The 22,358-nt window shown below is 43.0% G+C and overlaps 1 protein-coding gene across 7 annotated transcripts in view; it reads left to right on the forward strand.

The window, feature by feature from the left end:
- Positions 1-22,358, forward strand: part of RFX4 (regulatory factor X4) — a 429,787-nt gene that overhangs the window by 371,348 nt on the left and 36,081 nt on the right. For all 7 annotated transcript variants that reach the window (XM_069628258.1, XM_069628257.1, XM_069628255.1 and 4 more), the window contains one exon: positions 10,440-10,602. In XM_069628258.1, the coding sequence (XP_069484359.1) occupies positions 10,440-10,602 (163 nt within the window). The remainder of the gene's footprint in view (positions 1-10,439; positions 10,603-22,358) is intronic.

Genomic DNA, 22,358 nt, shown 5'->3' on the forward strand with positions numbered 1-22,358 from the left:
AGGGTCATGGTTTTCAAGTAGTGTTGCCAGAGTGAGCCAAGAAACAAATGACGTTGTGTTGTGCAATATATCAATGCTAACTGTTATAGGTGACAGACTAGGCAGGTTACCAGTCAATTGGTCGACACCATTTGGTCGAATGCCAAATGGTCGATTTTTTTTTTCTTTTTTTTTTTCCCCAACACGAAAACCCACAAAACACACATATATATATATATATATATATATATATATATATATATATATATATATATATATATATATATATATATATATATATATATAAATGCATTCGACCAAATGGTGTCGACCAGTTTGTTGTCGACCAATTGACCGGACACCACTAGGCACCATGAGATTAAGTGAGTTGCCCAAGATCACACACTTTGCTTAGGTGGTGAAACTGGGATTTCGGGCCAGTATGCAATATCTAGGTTTGCCCGCATTGTTTCCCAGTTCTTGGTGTACTCTAAGATGTAATTATTTGAGTGCTTGACATTCAAGATTTAAAAATAATACCCCGATTTGTAGAGCGGACTTACACAAAGCACAGTACAAACCAGAATGACAATATTTTAAAGGGATGCTAATAACACGTTATGCAAAAACATGATTGTATCTTTATTTTCTCCAGTGCAAATTAAGTCTGCAAGTACTATAATCCTAATTGTTGTGACCCTATAAACTCGTATGGATGTTGATACTGTATTTTTGAGATTTAAATTATATACCCAGCAAAGGAAGCAGTGTGATTTGGTAACCTGTTTATAGTCATTGTTTAGCATAGACTTTCAAACGGTTATTCTTAATGCGAAGAACAATATTTAACATTGTAGAAAAAAAGCAAATCGTTTTTTTTTAATGTTAAATAAGCAGACCTGAAAATAATCTTTCAAGAGGCCTGTGCAATTTGATCAGCTCTTTCCTGCCAAGGGTGCCTTGCACTGAAATGGTCTACCCAGTAAAGTAAGAGTAGGTAATGGGCTAAAGAAAGTCACTGGAATGTGAGAAGGGAAACTGTTTCACTGCAGACGGCACAGTACTATAAAGTGAGATAAGGGGCCTGATTCATGGAGGCATTTTATAATGATATAATCCCATTGGAAAATGCTCTGTGAATCAGATTTGTCCAGTTCACAGAATTGTTCATAAAAGCCTCTCTGTTAGTGCTGTATGTATTTAGAAACCTGTATGTATCATTAATCCCGAAGTAAACTGTGATTTCAGATAGTATAATGTGACTCCAAATAGAAACTGAGTAGTAGTCACAAAAGCCAATATATGATAGAAAAGCCCTTTTTCAAATCTGTATAAATATATAATCCATACAAGCTTTTTATTTATAATAAAAACATAGGTATAACGTTAATTCTAATTGGTGGGGTGACAAACCTTAGTAGTTGGCGCTGGCTGGATTTGGTAGTTCAATTGTTAAAAGATCTAATAGTAATAGTCCAGTCCTTGATTCATGTGAGTTGTGGTTTTATTATTGTTAAAACAACATAGATATTAGCTTTTTCCGTGCCAAGTTGGTGAAACTAAAAACAGCCGACACGCGTTTCAACCGAAGTCTTTATCAAGGCAAAAACAGGTGGCAGCAGCCTCGTGTTAGCTGATGGCTGGTGGCCCACGTAGGGTACCAATGGAGGCTGGTTAGCCTGGTCTGAGGCCGGGATCAGCGCTACGTTGCGGCTGGGTCAGACCACAAGAACGGTGTTGTGGTCTGCCATCAGCTCTACCATGAGGCTGCTGCCACCTGTTTTTGCCTTGAGAAAGACTTCGGTTGAAACGCGCATCGGCTGTTTTTAGTTTCACCAACTTGGCACGGAAAAAGATAATATCCATGTTGTTTTAACAATAATAAAACCACAACTCACATGAATCAAGGACTGGGCTATTAATATTAGATCTTTTAACAATTGGGCTACCAAATCCAGCCAGCGCCAACTACTAACTAAGGTTTGTCACCCCACCAATTACCAAACCAACTGGGAACCTAGGAGTGGCTCCCAAGACAAACCAAGTACCAGACGGCAGGCTAAATAATTACTAACACCAACAGGAGGTGTGCAGAGCACCAGCGGTCCCGACACCAATACTCCTCAACCCCCTGAAACTCCAACGTTAATACTAACTTTATTTACACGTGTGGGGTTTAGTAAGTGGGCAAATAATTTTACAATGGAATTAAAATTGTACAAATATTAAAAACAATATCTAGTATGATCCCAACAATCCAAAAGAATCCATTTTCGGGGAAAGTGTTTCAACATTTTAAGCTTGATTGTTAAATTCGGCAAGCGCGCCACCGAAGCATAGTTCCTACTCTCTAGACACTGCCTCATAGGGATGTTGTTCAATAACACTAATGTTAAGAAACACAACGTCGAAACCTTGTGTTTCAGCCATCTTAAACGGTAAAGGGTATACACTTCCGTCCCAGATTTCCTTTCCATTAGTTAAGCAGTCGTAACAGAGGGGCTTCTTTTAGATTTTTTTTTTCTCCAAGACAGTTAGTAATATAGACCGGGAAACCCTCTCCTCTTAGCAAATGAGCCTCAAAATATGCGTTTACTGCCTCCAGTTTGGCTACCTAACTGCATCATCTGACTAACACATTATGCTCTTGATTGGGGAGCAGGGAAACTTCCATCTGTGTGTCCCCGAGCAAGCCATCTATAATGCACAGATGTGCTCAAACCAATAAGGACAACCTATTTTAAGGCTACAAGCCCTGCGAATACAATGTACCACAGTCCAAGACTACTCGCCACCATCTAATCTGCCTACCAAGATACACCAAACCCAGTCTTGATAAAGACCTGTCTTATGGTCGAAACATGTGTCAGCATCTCTCAAATTGATATAACCTCAATAAATCACTAACAAAATGCAAAATAAGAATGTGTGGACCATATCTACTATGCACAACTAAGAATATGAAAGGGGTATCTTCAACCGAATGCACTAGTGCCACATGAGTGGAAAACCAACAAAGCATGCTGTATATCAGTAGTGGACAGAATGGTGGGTCGTGGGTGGAATGTGGCATGTGGAGTTGTGAGAAGGCGGTGGGGCTCTAGCAAGTCAGTTGGTCAGGCGTGTCTGCCTGTGGAGGCTGGCTTTGCTGGGGACTGCTACAACAATGCTTATACGTAAATAAAGCGCGTTTGATTACTGTTGGCTCAGGATCCTACTTCATTATATACCAAACGATTACCAATTTTCAATAAAGAGTGTGCCATGATTTCCAGTGTAGTATCCTGTGATAGGGTTTGAAGGATGCATTTTTCTTTAACGTATATTCCCTACTGTAGAAATGTTTCACCTCTGTCCAGGTTTCATTCTGTAAGAATATGGTGAATAGAGCGAGGTGTCTAGAAGCACAACAGTGACCTGTCCATAGAAAAGAGGCAGTCAAATGGAGCTTGTTGAACCCTCTTCTATACCCACTCAATTCGATTCTTCAGGAGCATCCATATTAATCCAATAGTAAAATGTGGTAATATACCCCCCCCCCCCAACCCCTGTGTTTCCTCATTTTTGGATATCAAAACCACACTTATGCATAGGGTTCTGATTGGCAGGAAAATGGATTGCATATTGAATAAATAGAGCAATTTAGGTAACAATGTCATCTTAATTTATCCCATCCTCCACCACAGGGTCAAATTAAGCTTCACCCGCTCCCTACATGAGGCATTGATTTCCACTAGGTTAGTGAACACATTTTCTTTTCAACTAGATGAGTGGTGCCCCTAGTGATATGTATCCCAACATATCTAAATATATCCTTTCTCCAGCTAAACTGCCCAATGGGTAAGAGACCCCAATGGCAAACTGGAGATATAACACATATTTCTGTCTTCCAGGTGTTTCACTTTAACTTAGATACCTTCCCAAATGTTTCTATATTACCAAACAGGTTCTTAGTGAACCCTTCTGGGACTAAAATTGGCACTAGCGGGTTGTCCATGCATTGTTGCACCATAAAGGTGCAGGCACCGCATTAGATACCCTCCAATCCCAGCTTGCTTTCAGATCAGTATCACCAGTGATTCTGTGAAGATGTCAAAGAAGAGGGCTGACATTGGGAACCCCTAACGTGTTCCCCTTTCACTCTGAAACTGTGCCGATGTCACTTCATTAACGTCACCTTTATCTTGGCCTTGGCCTTAACATATAGGGTGTGGAGCAGACTCCAACAGCTCGGGTCACAATGGATCCTATTGCAAACAATTCTGACATATTCCCAATAAGCTTTGCCAAACACACACTCTTCATCAGTAATAATGGTTTCAGAAGGGGACACAAAGTTCTTATCTAGATGACTTGCGTCTACCAGTTCCCTTATTATAACAACTGTTCTGATCAGGTATGAAGTTTGTTTTTGGCAATGATCTACCCCACTGGAGGGCATATATTGTGGCAAGATGCTTTACTTCTGTGTTTAGGAGAGAAGTTGCGTGGACATTCGCACAGTGTGTATTTTTCTGGGATTGGCTATCGCAATAGTAAGGGTTAGTTGCATTGTTACCTGGAGTTCACCCTTTAAGTAATTTCGGCAAATAGTTTCATGAGCACAGGTATCAAAACATCAGTAAACCCACTGTAAAACTCTTTGGGGAATCCACCCAGGCATGGGCTTTTTGGTATTTGCATTAAGTGTATGGCCCTCAAAATTTCCTCTATGGGAGCCACATATTCCAGGCATTCTGCTACCTTCTACCGATAGGTATGGGAGTTCGAGGTCATGCAGAAAGTCTTTCACTGCTGCAGTATCTATTAAGATAGTTTGTAAAGGCCCTGAAGACTGCACTAATGTCTCTAGTTGTGTTTTTCATAATATACAGAACCTGACTATTCTCCTCTTCCTTCTTTAACCTGTTTGCCAAAAGGGCCCAGCCCTCCCTCTAGGTTCCCAGAAGGCCTGCCTTGTATAGAATAAATCATGTTCTGCTTCTTGGGTAAGCACATGGCCCAACGACAGTCTAGACCTCAAGACAGATTCTAACTGCGATCAGGGGGATTCTTGAAATGAGCGTGATCCACATTGCACATTGCTACTTCTCGGGTTCCCTACATCTTTTTTCTGAGCTTAGGCTTGTAAAATGCACATCTTGCCCTTCATGGTCGCTTTTAAGGTACCAGAATGCACAAAAATGTTGGCAATCGAATCTCATTAGAGGCTATAGAAAGTGATAGCTCCTCCTTCATATATTCCATAAAGGCAACATCTTAAGGGGGGGTTGTTCAGCTGTCAACCCACTAGGAAGTAATCTAGAACTAACTCAATATTTGTGTGATCCAAAACCACTATTTTTCCCATGCCCACCAGGAGGACATCCCCGGAAATGGTTTTGGAGACTAAAAGCAAATCTATACAGGAAGAGGAATCAAGATGTAGTGCCTCTCCATGTGTGGATACCTCCAGGAATCAACCAGATTCCATGAAGAAATCAATAGAAATAAGTCCTTTTTGGCCATATCCTCCACACGGAAAGAGTTATCACGAAGTCTACCTAGTTTGCTGTCCAATAATACATTCAATTCCCCACCCAATATTACATAAATCAGAACCTAAATTTTCAAGTGTCTGTTCAATCCCCTTAAATATTATCCCTGTATGGTATCTGGTGCTTAAACATTACCTAAAACTAAAGGTTTATTTCCAGGGTTACTTCTGCTTCTGCATCGCCATCCCCATGTCTACCACTTGTCCATTGATGATTGCGCACAGATCCCTCTTAACAATGATGCACTCACCTAGATCTTTCAGGATGTCAACTGGGGATTGCCCATTACAGGTCTATTCTCTATGTTCATCAAGCAGAGGAGTCACTTGTAAGCATACTACAACCACACGCTTTTCCTTAATGTGGGCTAGAGCCTCTTTTCTCTTAATTGGGCTGTTAGTCCCACTGGCATTCCATGGGAAGAATCTCAATTGACCAGTCATCGATCCAAGAGAGTATGCCTATCTACCTACATACGTCTGTTTGGTCTGCATGCAAATGCCTTAACCAATCAGAATATGGTATCCTGTATGGTAAAATGTAAGGTAAAAGGATAAGAGATGAACAAAACTGAGGTAAAGGGGGATGGTACCAACAATAGGGAAGTAGACAACACATATCCAAACATAGCAGGTCTTTAAATAACTTCCTTTATAATAAGTAACCGGAATAAGGGCATAAAGCCAATACAAATGGATCCGAATACACGGGTTATGCTGTCTCTGAAATTAGTAAAGTATACCCTCCCCATTCTCATGCATACTATTAGGAAACGACCCCTTGCAGGCTACACAATATGGCCTCAAACTCCCCAGAGCTGACATCCTTAGTACATAATCCTGAATAACCATAATACAGTAAAACCAGAGTAATGGGGATGCGGCCCACAGAAACTGATGGGCCAGGGCACACGTGTGTTATATATTATCCATCGGAGATATTCACTGGTTCAATTATAATTCCAAAGCATAGTACACATACACATACACATAGACCATGGGATAAACGCGGCTAGCCCACCCAAAATTGGCCTAAAAAAGTGGCCTTCAACAGTCGGGATTATGATATAGAACCCGAGAAAATGCATCCTTTATAAACGGCAAGGGTTTCCCATTCTAAGCAAATTAATGTGTTTTCCCACCTATCATCACTTTCAGAATTGCTGGATGTACCATGTGGTTGGCTATTTTCTTTGCATTTGCTTGCTGTTTTGCCTGATTGAATAGTTTTCTCTGGGCTGCCATTTCACTTCTGTAGGCATTAAAAACATGACCTTACTTATGGCCACCAACCCAATGAACGTTCCCAGTTCTCTTGCCTGCCTGATTGTCATATTTTTTTACAGGATATCTTAAAAATGTAACTATAAGCCTCTCTAAGATCAGAACCTTCCTTCCATGTATTTAAGCGTAATACTAAAAACTGGCTTCAGGACCTTGACACTGACAATCTAACCTATTCAGAGCACTTTGTTTATCCTATGCTCCACTTTTATTTGGAATCTTCTATATTTATTTGTGCTTGACCTTTACCACCTGTGTCTTCCCACCGCCTCCTTGTAAAAGCTGTCTCCTGCATTTATGACTTGTATCCTTGCACTGATCATTTATATGTAACTGTAACGTAACCACTGTAACTTGTATTTAAGATTATGCGCCTGGTTGCCCCTGGGCCTGGCTGCGCTTTACAAATAAACAAAATACAAATACAAAATATAAACGCCAAGGCCCGGCTTTGGGACTAATCTACGACGAGCCTGTGTTATCCCAAGCATCATTCCAAGGGGGAGCTCAAGCAACCATGGGAGTCTCTTTTGTAGAAATTCAATAGGCCACCCTTTTTCCTCTTTGTCAGGAAATCCACATATTCTTATATAAGACTATTTTGAGTAGTTTTCCTGCTCTACTCATCTCTTGCTTCTCATGTCTAGTTGGAGGGAGAGTGCAACCACTTTCATTTCTAATACTGTCACTTTAACCTCAGAACCAGCCATCCTTCAATCAAGCGCGTCAGTGTGCTTTTTAATAGACTGGCCCTGCTTCATATGCAACATTGTCTGTTTAACCTTGCCTATGGAGAGGACCACACTGCCCATAATCTCTGTTAAGTAGCCCTCATTGGTCTAGACCTTCTGCTCTACTGCTGGGGATAGGAACCAACCCCCTCTCTTCAGATCTTCCTAAAGGAATGTTTCTCGCCACGGGAGTCTGGAGGAGTTCTCTTGACTCCACATGAGCTAATTCCCTCAAGTGTGCGAGAATGAAAGATCCCCTACCACTGAACATTGTCAAGGGTTTTCAGGGAGGCTGCAGCAGCTGAACTCTCAAGTCGCTACCAGTTCTAGACTCTAGTTCTGTTTTTCGACTGTACATAGGCCTGTGTGGGTTGAGAAATAGTGATGTGGCAGTTTTTAGCCCTTTAAGAACATACCTTATCGCTTTCAGATGTTTGAGGGCACCTTTCTGTGTTTTTGTGTCTTCTAGAGGAGAGGACCGACTCGGGTGACTTGTTGGGTTATGGTGGCTTGCTTCTAAGCAGTCGCCTGAACAGAGCCTCTTGTAAGGTACACTTATATCTAGAATTGCACAGCTTTATGGAAACCAGCAGGCCTCTCAAGTCTGCTGGTGCCCGGTCTTTTCTTACCAGCCCCATACTCTCTTTTCTCAGGGCTGCTAAGCGGCTGCACGATATGTGTGGCACCTTCAGCCAGGTTATTCTTTTTAACCAACAGCACTTAGCATGTTGCCACTTTTAAAGTTTTGGGATGATACTTAAATGGGGAAAAGCATAACTTCAAGACTTCAAATGCGCAAAATGTTATTGGCTAAAAAGGGCAACACTGATAGGTGTTAACAGTGCATAATATGGGCAGCATTGAGAATACCTACTCCTCTGCTTATGTAATCGGCCATTGTGGAATAATGTAGAATCATGCTTATTGATACGTGTTGCCAAAGCTTTTGCCTGGTCAAAGCAAGGTATTGAAACAATTGTACATACACGTTTCAGTGCTTCTGGCAGTTGTATATGCAGGTACGTATTCTGCTGCTTTTTCTGTTACATCTGGGCTTTCCCCTAGCAGAAAGCGTGTCTTCTATCCGTCTTTATGAAGTCAGTGATTTTCTAGGAGAACTGTACTTCGTATTAGTTCCTTTATTTCCTTTTTATTAGGGCAGTGCACGAGGAAGCGGATGTCCTTCTTTACTAGTCTCTGAAAACACTGGAGGTAATTTTCCTCCCGGGTTTAAACTCCAAGAATCGCACCTATTTAATTTGCACTTCGGTCCCCTGCATGCAACTTAAGTCATTTGCACTACAACATACAAAAAAACAGGCTCATAAGCAGGCAAAGTCGACTTTACGCCTTCTTTTTGCACTTTACAGGCGCTGCAAACTGACTAAATGGCCATTTATATATAGCAGGTAGTGTGTTCAGTAGATTCCAGTGAAAACGACCTGCCTTTTGATGGTGTAAAAAGCAGGCGCATTCCAAATGAGTCTGAATCATTTACATCAGCATGCAAATATATGCGCCCTTAAATGCTCTCACATTTGTTTGGCGGGAGAATGGTAGTTGCGGAAACACTCTCCACTCTCTGCCCCCTCTCCACCAAACAAGTGAATGGAAAGGTGAAGTGGAGTAACAATGATGCATGCCATTTTGTTTACGCATGCATTTTATGCATGATTTTTGCTATACTTTACAACGAAGATGAGCCCTACTGACACATCCGGTCATGTTTACTCTTCAGGTCTCTCTGTGTTGTCCACTTTCCATCTTGAGTCTGTGTGTGTGATTTTCCTCTCGGGCGTAAATTGCATGGCGAGGACCGGTTACGTTTGCACCTAGGAAGAAACAGGTCACCTGCGTACAACTGCCATCATTTGCCCATAGTGAGGAGAAGCCCCTGCCACCGACCTATTACTTTCATTAAGTTCCCAAAGGCCTGATTGGCACTGGTCTAGGGAATGCACATAATATAAGCACAGATATTCCTAACTGAAGCGAATGTACCCTTTAGATAATGCCGGCGGTACCGTTTGGCTGCAGTGCAGCTGCCTGGCCTTCGACTCAACATGTAATGTTCATGCCACCATGCTGCCATTGCTGACCGAATGATTACTGCGCGCTCTGGAGGACCTCGCATAACATGGGCTAACCATTGCTCCCTGCTGAACAGATGTGATGGTTCTATGGCCTTGCCCGTGTACTTTCTGCTCGGGCATACGATTACTCATTTGCTAGCCCAATTGCAGGCCAAGGGTTTAAATTGATTTACAAGGCCTCTAAATTGCAAACAGTATCTTATAAAGAACGGATAGCTTTTCCCTCTACAAAGTGGGGCTGTATATGGCCCGTTATTCGGCTGTGTAATTCAGATTTGGGGTTTTTATTTGCGTTAAGGTCGCCAGTTTACCGTTCTCCACGGGCTCCTGGTGGGTTTACTGCTGGCAGCGCATGCTGAGAGTGCATCGGCCGGCCTTATATGGGGAAGGAGGCGGCCCAGGCCCCTTCTGTCCACCTATCTCCTGGCCTGCACCGCCTCGTTATCCAGCTGGGTGGGTGGGCCGGAATTCTCCATTACAACAACCAGTAAAGAATGGCATTCCTTAGAGAATACAGTGTTCAAATTCTGCCCTGAGCCACGTTGCTTGACGAGTTAACCCAAAGTTCCTGGCTTGCTGGCCGTTTCCTCCAGGTTATTCATACTGCAGGATGATATTGAGACTGGTCATCACAAAGCTAGCCGTTTCATATTACAAAGTGCCGTTGTTTTAGGAGTGTCTGAAAGTACTAGCATAATAACTAATGCACCATGTTTTGCAGATTGACAATTTACAGAAACACACCTGAAAGTGAAAAATCAAATGGTTAGCATATTACGGCTTTAATTTTCTCCGAATGTGTCTTTTGTTTCATAGGTGCTCTGCAGTCATACACATGGTCCCTCACCTACACAGTGACAACGGCAGCAGGGGCGCCGCCGGAGACCGCTCCACAGGGGACTGGCATCAGAAATACGCACGTTTCGCCTTCCTCGGTCACGCACAGGATACCGGTCTATCCCCATCGAGAGGACCACGGGTAGGTCAAATGACACGGGCCTCTTTTTCAGACTTTCATCAGTGTGGAACGATCAGGCGTCTCTGGAAAACGTTTTGGCATTCTAGATATGGCGACCAAGCGAGTTTATGTCAGCAGGACAACACTTTTTTTCTGATTGGTTTCATGTGCTTCAGTACAATGAGGTTAGCATGACTGTAATGCCCGAAATGACTTTACTGTGTTAAATGGAATCACACTGGCATAGTGGTGACACGGTGGATTCACTTTTTATTATCGTAGCATGGCCATTGCTTGAAAGTCACCTTTTTATATGTTTTAAATCTGCAAGCTGACAGTACTGTTGAGGCAGGGTAATGACTGTTAATATCGGAAGAGCAGCGAGGGAGGGAGGGGCTATGATCACGCCTGGATAATGACTTGTGCTAAGTTATTACGGGAGGTGAAGCGCTGGGCTACAAGTTGAAGAGTCATCAAGGTTTGGTTGTCCAACTTCAGGCCTAGAGGGCCAGATGCATGCTGGGTTTTCAGGATACCCCTCATTAATATTCATGAGATACATTTCCATATAATGATTCTAAATGTATGCACATTTTTCCTCATGAATATTTATGAGGGATAGCCTACAACCACGTCAGGATTCCAGCCCTCGACACCCGGAGTTGAACAACTTTAACACATTGTGTTGTGCAACTAAAAAGGAAAGTGAATTATTTTTAAGGCAGCTGCTTAAGTCTGAATATTTGTAATGTCTACCCAGGGGTTACAGACTGCATTCCGAGCATTATGATTGGCTGAGGGGTGGTCTATAATGCAATTAATATGCTAATTAAGCACAATTGCCACTGCCACATGTCACAATTTATTGGACGGTCACTCTCAAATCAGGGAGTTCCTTTCCCCCGATCAAGGTGTCGCACAACAAAGTGCTTAGCAGATTCAAATATGGTTAGACCTCCAACCTGTATAACTCCATTCAGCAGATACCCTGTGTATCACCAATAAGCTAGAAACCAGGGCGGTGTATAGAAACAATAGTGTATATTTGTTTAAATTTCTACAAGGAATCATAAACCAAGCACAAGAACACTAGCCGCCAACTCTGTGGCACAACACAATAATCACAAATGCAAATTACTTGCATCAATTGACTGAAATATATTTCTTAATAGACTTTTAGTTACCACAACAAACACAGGTTGAATTCAAAGATTTGAAATCAATACACCCATAGGATTTCTTTGCACATTAACAGATGGGGAATTTTAAAAACACACTGTAATGGCTTGGGTTATCACAATGTTCTTCTCTCACAGCAACCCAACCCCCCACACCCCCAGGCATTAGCTATATATGACCCCTTTGGTTTGAAAGCAATGTACAGGGGGGAGGAATATAATGGTAATTTCGTTTGGCCTTTTTATTTCAAATGTAAAGTCTGGGAAATTAATTCAATGGGAAAATCGTTTGGGAAACGCACATTAAAATGAAATGAAGGTTTTTGGGGACTTTGGAATGAATGGAAACATTTGTTTGGGACAATTCGTTTTCACAGTGAAGGCGGGGTGTTGGGATTTTTGTGTTTGGGGACAGTAGCACTTACAAATGAACAGCAGGGTTACCCAATTACATTAAAGACTAGAGTGATTTACTATGCACTGAGATAATCTTTGTCAATTTCGAATTTTGACGAAAATATCACCCTGTGGTAGCTTAGCTTACCCTGTGGGAATTAATTAAATAATATTTTTAGTTGAATAAGCTAAGGGCATAATGCTTTTACCCCCTTCCCACTAATGAAAAAGAACCCAATAATGAAAAGGAATGGGTTACAACTGACCGCTTCCCCTAATACCTGTGGTTAAAACAGATATGTTGTTTTTTTCTACAGGAATTAAGTGATATTTTTAGTCATATCTGTCCAGGGTCTACACAGTTTTGTCCCCGTCCCCCCAACCACTGATGGAAAGGGATTAAGGCAGGTAGCTCCCCACACAATTGATAGCTTTGGTTGGGATATATCTACTTACATGGTAGATCTCTGTTCTTTGTTCAGGAGGCCAGCCAGATTTCAGACCCTCTTTCATGATAGGTAGGCAGCGCACACCTCTTGTCTCTATTCACAGCAATGTCCCTCCGGCCAGAATTTAGGCCCCTTTCTCAGATAGAGCTCCCAGGCAAAAGTCCCCAGCAAGTGCCCCAGGGTCTCCTGTCTTTCTGATCTCCTGGATGTCCGCCTTCCTTTTGTCTGCTCTCTGTTGTTGTCAGTCTGCTCTCCTCTTTTTGCCCTTCTCTCTCCCTTTAGATTGAAAACTGATATTATATAGTGCTGATGACACTTACATATTATGAATATTCCCATGCTCTGGATTGGACATATCTTTCTCCCCCTCGCACCAGTCCGCCCACTGCCAGTTGAGAGGGTAAGGAGTTTAGAGGTCAGTATTATGGATAATAGGGGAGGAGAAAAATGCATCATTTCAAAATGACATATTTTTACATTTTGTTTTCTTTCTCAAAATCTCAATGCATGGCAACTACCTCCACTTTTCAGATAACTGCATACACATATATATTTTTTAATTCTACATTTTATGGTGAAACAGGGAATACTCATTTTATTTTGTCACAGCCATCCTGGGAGAAGCTATTATTTTTTGTGGTTTGTTCTTGAGCTGAAATAGTTACAAATATGACACTTCACAATCCAACCATTAATTTGACATTCTTTCAGTTCACCAACTGTCTCGTTCCTCACAATTATGAGAAGGCCAGGATCATGGCTTCCGTCCTAACTCAAATTCTATCCATCACATATGGTTAATATTTACACAGGACTGACAATCTTTTTGTGATCATTAATATGAGTCCTGGATGTGCTCTTTGCGACATACGGTTCTCCTGTTATTAAGGAAAATGTGTCCCATGTTATTTGGATTGCAAGGCATTAATATAGAAGCCTCAGTTTCACATTTCAGAAAATCCAGACAGTTTCATTTCTCACAAGTCACATGACTTGAACAGCTGCTTATCAGTAATGTCTGTTCCTACACCAGTCTTTGAAGATCCATAAGTGGCTCTGAGAGGCACTTTATTGGGGTCAAGCTAGCCCAAGAGTCAATTCTGTTGGCTGGCTTAACCGACCCTCTCACAATTTTGATATAACCCTTTTGTATTTCTTGGTATTTTCACCTGAAAACCAGACCTGCTTTTCCTGGTGGGCCCAGCCCAAAGGTCTTGAAGTCAAAGTTTCAGAGGCACAGACCTTTGTGTTCGGTGGAGATTCTCTCGAGTGGAGAAAAAAAGCTACATACATCATTCTAACAGAATAGCATTTTGAATCGACACAACATGTAACATTTTTCTATTGCATCTGTACTTAACTGACAAGGAATGAAAACTTTCTTTAATGCAATCATTAAAAAGATATGAGTCTCACTTTCTGTATTATTCCCACATATATATATAGGCCATAATTAACATAGGAAACTAGTGTTCACTTCGACAACAAGTAGGCCTCTCCTTTTAAATTGTCACTTTGAATGTTAGACAGTAAGGGGGTAATTCATGGATTATTTGCGCTGAAAAAAATGGGATTTGTGCGCCATTCTGCCCACAAATCCCTGTTTAACAAATGGGGATTTGCGGGCAGAATAGCGCACAAATCCCGTTTTTTTTTTTCGGCGCAAATAATCCATGAATTACCCCCTAAGTGTTTTATTTGTGACAAATGCAAAGTGCTTGGCTTCACTTTAAATTTCTGGATCACAGTCTTGTGCTGCATTGAAGTCAATGTGACATGCTGTTATTTGTCTCCTTAAATTAAATGGTAGCATTTCATATTTTATGAAAGCAGCATTTTCAGCCACAACTGTCTTTTTCAAAGTATTGGGCACATCCAGTCGTTTTCAGTTCTCAGGCACATTTTCCTCCACTTGAGCGCCGGTCCAGTTTGGGAAAGTTGAACTAGGCCCATTTGTGTTCCTTCAATAGGCCTTATGTTGGAAATCAATGTTTACACTGGCATGCATATTCAAATGGGTTTCAACATCAGCCAACTTCATTCTCACAATAGGGCCTTGCATGGCCTCTCAGTCTCTGTTGCTTGAGGGCTGAATTTAAACCTCACTCTCAGGCTGTTAAGCAGTTAGAAGCCTGGCTTGTGGGCCTGACAAACCATGAGTGCATAAGAAGGGCTGAGGGGACATAACTGTGTCAGATGCACAGTGGCTGAGGTACTAGGTGCTACCAGTTGACCCTTGTTTTTATTTTAGAATGATCCTTCCAATTTTCCATGACCCTCTTTTCTAATGGATTGTGTCCTGCCATGGATTCCTCACCTTACATATACCAATATCCTGCTTGAAGTCTTGGAAATGTTTTGACAGCAGAGGGTGCTGTGCAGCACTAAGTCGATGTCCCTTGACGGTTACCATTCCTGCGTCTGGACGTGATGTTTCCGATATTATGAATAGCGCACACTGTGCCCGTTGCCTCAGTTTCATTTTTCTGCATGCACAGCATGGTCTCAGAATGGTTCAACTTGCTACAGCGATTCTCTCGAGTAACGTATTTACACTTTTTTGAGTAAACTCTTCATGATGTCTACACTGGAGATAGGCTTCAAGACGTGTGTACTGTGATTCGAAGATGTCGATCACTGATCCACACAGAATTTGTGTCTCGTGCCTCAGCATGTGGCTCCTGCCAATCAATGACCAGCAAGGCTTAGAAGGCGAGATCGAAGCTCACATTAGGTCGGTCAGCTTCCAAGTCTCCGTCTTTCACACCTCCGAAGAGAAAATCTTCTGAAGGAAGAAGTGCCACGAGACACATCTCCAGAAAGGCCCAAGAAACATCTCAATGATTCCCGTCATTCTTCCTCTTCGTCGTCAAGGAAGAAGTAGAAGAAACCATGCCATCGTTCCATGTCCTCCGACTCCTCGCCTGACAAGCGCCAGGTATGTTTCGCTGATAAGACTGCTTCTGTGACTGAGTGGGAAAAGTTCAAAGAAAATATGATGGAGGTCTTTTCAAAGGCACGCCTCCTGGTCCCTTGAAAGAGCTGAAAAAGGCTGATGATCCCAACTCGTCTTTCAAGATGGCAGGGAATCAGGAAGGCTTTGACCATTGCGCCCAAATGTTTGAGTCTGAAGACCTCAGATTTGTTGTCTTACATATAATTGACGGAATCGGCCATAGAGACTTCATTGAAGCAAAAAGCTTCTGTGTCAGGAGGGCTTTTCCTCCACTTCATAGGTCCAGTACTCAGCCTGGGGACAAGGCCTCATCAGTCACTCCAGCACAATAAGTTACCAGGACACTAAGAGTAGAGGAGGATGAGGTTTAGTGGAAGCATGGCAGGCAGACAGGGACTCTGTCTTTCTTTCTCATTGCAAACCCTTATAAAGTGCCTGGATAGGCTACCCCCACTTCTAGGGTTTTGCAACATATGCAGTGTTTAAAGGCAAAGATAACTCTATGCACAAAAATGTCAGGGCCACTAGAAGGTTGCCTGTTTGTATTGCTGTGGATTTTATCAAGTCATCATGCTTGTGGCTTCATGCAGGTCCTGGTAGTGATAGTTCTAATCACAATACTGTTTGCTTGGTGTTGCTGTGGATGTTATTAGGTCATCATGTTTTGTTTGGTCAGAGGCAGCTGTGTTTACAAGAGTCCTGACAACAGTCTGTGGCATGCTTTTGCTTCCATGGAAGGACAGTTGGCTTTCACAGTAGGTGTGGTCATCCCACGGTGTGTATTCATGTTGACAATAGTCCAATGCCTTTGTTAGTCTCCTCTCCATGTGCCAGAGGTCAGCCAAAGGTACTTCTCAAAACACATCGATGTTAGAAGCACTAGTGTTGGAGGTAAGATCGCATTCCCTTTTAGCAGGACACATGATTGGCATGTCCGGTCAGGACAAGTTGGACTGCATTCCTTTGGCTGGAGAGATGAGCAAGACATAATTTACCTTCATGTATTCCAACAGACTTTCTCCTCGAAGCAGTCAAGTTTTAAACGCAAGTCTAAGAAGGATTTCTTCAGCTCCTTTGCGTCCATCTTCGAGGACGATGACCTACCCTTAGGGTATGAATGTTTTGGAACTCCCAATGTTCCTGAAGAGATGGTCGTGAACCAATCTTGGCTGGAAGACCTAGCCACTTGTCTGAAAGTAGCCAGTGGTCTGGATACCTCTCCCGAGGTTGAAGTTGACACTCCAGACATACACTTTCACCCTAATGTGGATTATAGACCGGTCATGAATAGGATGATTGAGTTCTTGGGTTGGGGTCATCCTTCTAAGGACATCATCCAGGATGATCTTATAGACATTTTGGATAGAGCCCCTTGTAAGGAACTTGCGCTGCCCATCCACACTGCACAAAAAACATTCTGGTAAATTAGCAAAAACCAGACACCACTCCTGCTGTTGAGCCTGACTTCCTCTTCAGGCACCCTTCACCAGAGACTTTGGTGATGCAGGCGGCTACTTCTACCTCAAGGGCCATAGCTTATCCAACCATCCCACTCTATAGGGACTATAAGAAATATAGCACACTAGATAAGAGGGTATTCTCTGCAGGAAGCATGGCACTTAAAGCCATCAATGCATCTTGTTTTCTGGTGAAATACCCTTGGAATGTCATTTCCCAAGCAGCAGAAAACCTTCTCAATGGGGAGATGAGCGATGGCTTCCAGAACCTTGTCAATGATTGTAAGGAAGCTTCTTACCAGTCCCTTCAGTCAGGCCTTGATGTGCCAAAATGCATAGGCCGAGTGAAGTGATCAGGGGATTTGTGTGGTTACGTAAGTCTGGGTTTGCCCCCGATGTCCAATCAAGGCTCCTTAACATGCCCTTCGATGGGTCCAACCAAAGGCTGATGACAGCCTAGAAAAGCTACAAGCTTTTAAGAGTGCTGCAAAACTATTAGGGGCAGCCTTTCATCAGCCACAAAAACCCCACCAGCCTACGCAAGCTTGGAGAGGCCATGCTTTTCGCTACTACTCTTTTAGTCAAAGGGCAAGAGGTCAGGCTATCCAGAAAGAGCAAGGAAGTTCTCATGTGCCGCCAGAGGTTGTGGAGGAAAGACTGATCAGGCAGTCGCCTCCTCGCTGCAATGGCCCCAGCCCAAAACCCCTCTAAGCACTTTGCTCACAGGACCCTGGTGGGAGGCAGGTTGATCCAACATCTGCAAGAATGGCATCTCATTACTTCAGATGCATGGGCACTACAGGCCCATGGGTACAAACGATCTCCCATTTCTACAAAACCCTCAGATTTTCTGCTGAGTGAGCAATCTCTTCAGGAACCAGATTTCCTTCTACAGGAGATTCTTTCCCTGTTTGAGACAGGTGCTGTAAAGAAGATAACTGTAGCGGAACAATACGGGGTTGGCACACCACCTATTTTCAGATTCCCAAGAAAGACAGATTCAAGAAGGTCACTTTTCACAGATTCTCCAGGCCCTTCAGCTCCAGGATTGGATGGTGTCACTCAATCTCCAGCATGCTTATTGTCATGTGCCTATACATCCCAAGCACAGGAAGTACCTGAGATTCGCCATTGGCAGTTCTCACTATAAGTTTGGAGTACTGCCTTTTGGGCTCACTTTTTCACCAAGTTGATGGCAGTGGTGGCAGCGAATCTGAGGCGAGGGATTCACATCTTTACCTACCTAGACAATTGGCTGATAAGAGCTTGTTCTCATGAACAGACTCTGAAACATCTCAATAACACCTTCCACTCTCTTCACAACCTGGACTTCTCCCTCAATTTCCTGAAGTCCCAGGTGACACTATCTCAAAAGCGGCAGTTCATTGGATTAATCCTGTTCTCTTCCTCAGGGAAGACTTCGCCCCTCGAGTTGAGGGCTCAACATATCTTGCAGATGGTGACGAGATTTCAGAACACCCAATATCTGCCGGCATTCGACTTTCTGGGGTTGCTGTGCCCCATGGCATCCTGCATTTTCCTGGTGCCAGAAGCCTGGCTAAGGATAAGGTCCCTCCAGTGGGCCTTCAGATCCCAATGGTCACAATTCTCAGGCAGGATGACAGACTTTCTTCAGGTCCTAAACAAGGTCACATAGGATCTCCTGTGGTGGCCCTGCAAGGAGAATGTGACGATGGGGAAACCTTTTTATTAACCCTGGCCAGAGATAACTGTAGTCACAGATGCTTCCCCATCAGAATCAAGACTACACACATACCTTTTAGAACGGAGGGCGGTCAGACTGGCACCGATGGCCTTTTAGCCATCAATACAGGGGAAGAATGTCCTGATAATGACGGACAACACAGTGGTCATGCACTACCTCAGCAAGAGGATGTGTGCAGTCACTACCACTGTGCAGGGAAGCAATGCAGCTCTGGTTTTGGGTGCTACAAAACAGGATCTCTCTTTCGGGTGTTCACCCAGCCGGAGAGGAGAATACGACAGCGGATGCTCGGAGAAGAGAATACGACAGCGGATGCTCGGAGCAGGCAGATCTCCCATGAGTGATTTTAGAGATCTTCGCGCAAAGAGATCTGTTCATGTCCAGTATCAACAGGAAATGCTCAAGGGAATTTCCTTAGAGAGGCGCTCTGGATAATGCAGTCGTAGTGGACAGGGACTTTCTACTTCCAGTCCCTGTCATTCCTCATATCATTGTATTGTATATATTTTCTTATATAGCGGTCATTGTATTGTATTGTATTTATTTTCTTGCATAGCGGCTTACACCAGGTGCTTTACATTTTTTGTAATGAATTGGTATAATTTTAGTAGTTTAAGAAAAAATAACATTAACTATAGGATACAAAAGAGAAGAACAAAAAAGAAACCAGAAAACAAAAAGAAGAAATTATGATTGTCTAATAATCAATGAAGCTGAAAGTCAGGTAACATGATGTATTACTACGAGACAAAATCCAGCCATCCCCAAACCAGAAAACAAACTTTGGGGTAAGCAAACGTTAAAAATAGCAAAAGTCAGCAGGCACATGCAAACAATAGTCTGGGCAATCCAAACTTGGCCGACAGCCTCCAAGATTCAGTCTTTCGACTACTTTTGCCCTCAAAGACAACTCCAACACCAGAAGGAAAGTCAATAGTCCGAAGCCCTTGATGACCAACAGCCAGCTGCTGCAAGGAGCCAAGCAGCTGCAACAGAGCCCAGAAAACAGCAGGAGACACTCCAAGGCAAGGAACCAGCAGCTACCCCGCACTCGGCCAGCAAACAGGCAAGTGCAAGCAAGAGCTCTGGGCGCTCACAGAGATCAGCAACAGCTGACACTGACCTCCACAATGCCACGGCCCACCGCTGTGTGGAAAACCCTGTGACAGCGCAGAATGCCCAGGCCAGTTTCCCCTCAGCTCAGCCACTCCACCAAACGCCTCTGCTGTCTGCGCCAAACATAGGTCATGGTCCTACTCAGCAGCCGGACCTCGGTGCGTCCGCTGAACGGGTGAACAGGCTCCTTATGCTTCAGTGTCCGCAACAACACATGCCAGCAGCGCAAGCTGCCACCATCTTAGATCCTTCCAAGACTACGGTCATCGGGAGGTTGAGGAAGTTCGGGGAAATCCATGATCCTTATTGGGCCACAAGGACATGGTACCCGGACCTTCTAGACACATGCCCAGACCATCAGCCTTCCATTCCGTCTTCCCCAGAGAGTGGACCTACTCTAACAAGACGGAGGCCATCTTATTCACCCAGGAATCAGAACTCTGAACCTTCACGCCTGATTTCTGAGAGGTTAAGATATAAAGATTGTGTCCCACCAGAAGACGTGATGGAGGTGTTGCTTTCTGCCAGAAGACCAGCGAAAAAAGCACTATACTGCTGCCGTTGGAACAAGTTTTGCAGCCGTTGTAGAGCTAAAGATATAGATCCTTTCAATTGCAATACACTTGCAGTGCTTTCCTTTTTACTGCATTTAGCCCATCATGGGCTGCAGGTGGCTACTGTCAAGGGATGCCTGGCTGTGTTATCCATTTTTAAATGAACACCAGTACAAGGCGCTTACTTTAAGATGCCAATTGTCATACAATTCTTAAAGGTCTAACAAATACTTTCCCACTGGTCCCTTTTCTGGTTCCGCCCTGGGATTTGAATTTGGTATCAACTTTTTTAATGAGAGTTCCATTTGAACCTTTCCATTCTTGTCCACTCAGCTTATTAACCTTGAAAACAATCTTTTTGGTAGCCATCACTTCTGCTCGCAGAGTGAGTAAGCTACAAGCCTTGTCATGCAAACCACCGTTTACGGTATTCTCTAAGGAGAGGTTTGTTTTGAGGGTTCATTCCCCCCCTTCTTCCCAAGCTTGTGTTTGAATTCCATCTAACCGAGAAAATAGCTTTACTAGCTTTTATCCACCTCCTCACCCTTCTATGGATTGAGTGAGGTTACACAGACTTGACCCGAAAAGCGTTCTTAGTTTCTACATTTCTAGGATGGCAAATGTCAAGCAAGATGACCAAATATTTATTGATTATACCAGCAACAGGCTAGGCCAAGCCATGACCAAGCAACCTTTATCGCACTGGATCATCCTATGCATTTTGGCGTGCTACTCCATTGCAGGAAAAGATGTTCGAGAGAACCTAAGAGCCCATCCTCCCAGAGGAGTGGCAACTACTTTGGCGCTCCAAAAGGTGTTCCAGTGCAGGACATTTGCAATGCTGCAATGTGGTCCTCGCCCCACACTTTCTCAAAGGATTACTGATTGGAGACACTGTCGGCTTTGACGCTTGATTTGGAAAAGCGGTTCTGCACAATATCAATCAATAATCTGAAAATTATACAAAATCCACTTCTCCCACCTCCATCTACAAGACCGACTGCTATGGAAGTGTATCTAAGATGAGGAATCTGTGGGATGTCACAATCCATTAGAAGAACAAGTTACTTACCCCTGGTAATGTTTTCTAATGTTCCTCCCACATGCTCATCGCCCTCCCAGCCTACCCCCTGACTGTGTGGGAAGTTTTTTAATATACTTCTCATTCAATGCCATTTGGGTTATTTAATCATCAAGTCGGCTGTGCAGAGTGATAAACTAGGAATTGAGGCAACGGGCGCAGTGCGTGCTATTGTGCTATCATGCTATCATCCACATCACGTCCGGACGCGGGAATGGTTACAGCGCCCTCTGTTGTTGAAAAATGCCTGTAGAAAGAACATTACCAGGGGTAACTAATTTGTTCTTCTGTCTGTAGCCTGTTATGATTCTGTTATGATTTTGCTCATGATAATGGCATGGGAGGAGGGCAATAAAAGGTATCGTCGTCCGTTACCCTTGTCATGTGCCCTCTGCTTCATCTTGGGCTGCCCATAGCTCACACATGGGCTAATTTCACCTCTTACAGCCCCATCTGGACTACTAAGTCGCGTATTACAGTATTCAATTTACTGCTTTGAACAGATATTTTCCTATCGAAAAGAAACATTTTGTTTACATCGTGATAATTTATACTTAACCATGTTAACAATAATAAGTATTTGTATTATGATCCAAAATGGTGTTTCATGCAAATGGCGTCACGCATTACCATTTATTTGAAATATTGTATGTGACGAGACAGTGCTGGCAATCATAATGGATGGGATGTATTTCAGTATTTTAAAAATGTTATCTTGTAACTTTCAACTGGTGCTTTATCAGGGAATTTGTACTTTTTAAAATGTACATACGTTTTTTAATAACAATAATAGAAGACCATGTATCCCCTTAACGTTTTATATAGGTAATTTTGTTTCTATTTAAGTATACACTTTCAGCATTT

The sequence above is a fragment of the Ambystoma mexicanum genome, chromosome 12 (genome assembly GCF_040938575.1).
Source record: "Ambystoma mexicanum isolate Mex_15411 chromosome 12, UKY_AmexF1_1, whole genome shotgun sequence".
In the NCBI taxonomy this organism is placed as follows: Eukaryota; Metazoa; Chordata; class Amphibia; order Caudata; family Ambystomatidae; genus Ambystoma; species Ambystoma mexicanum.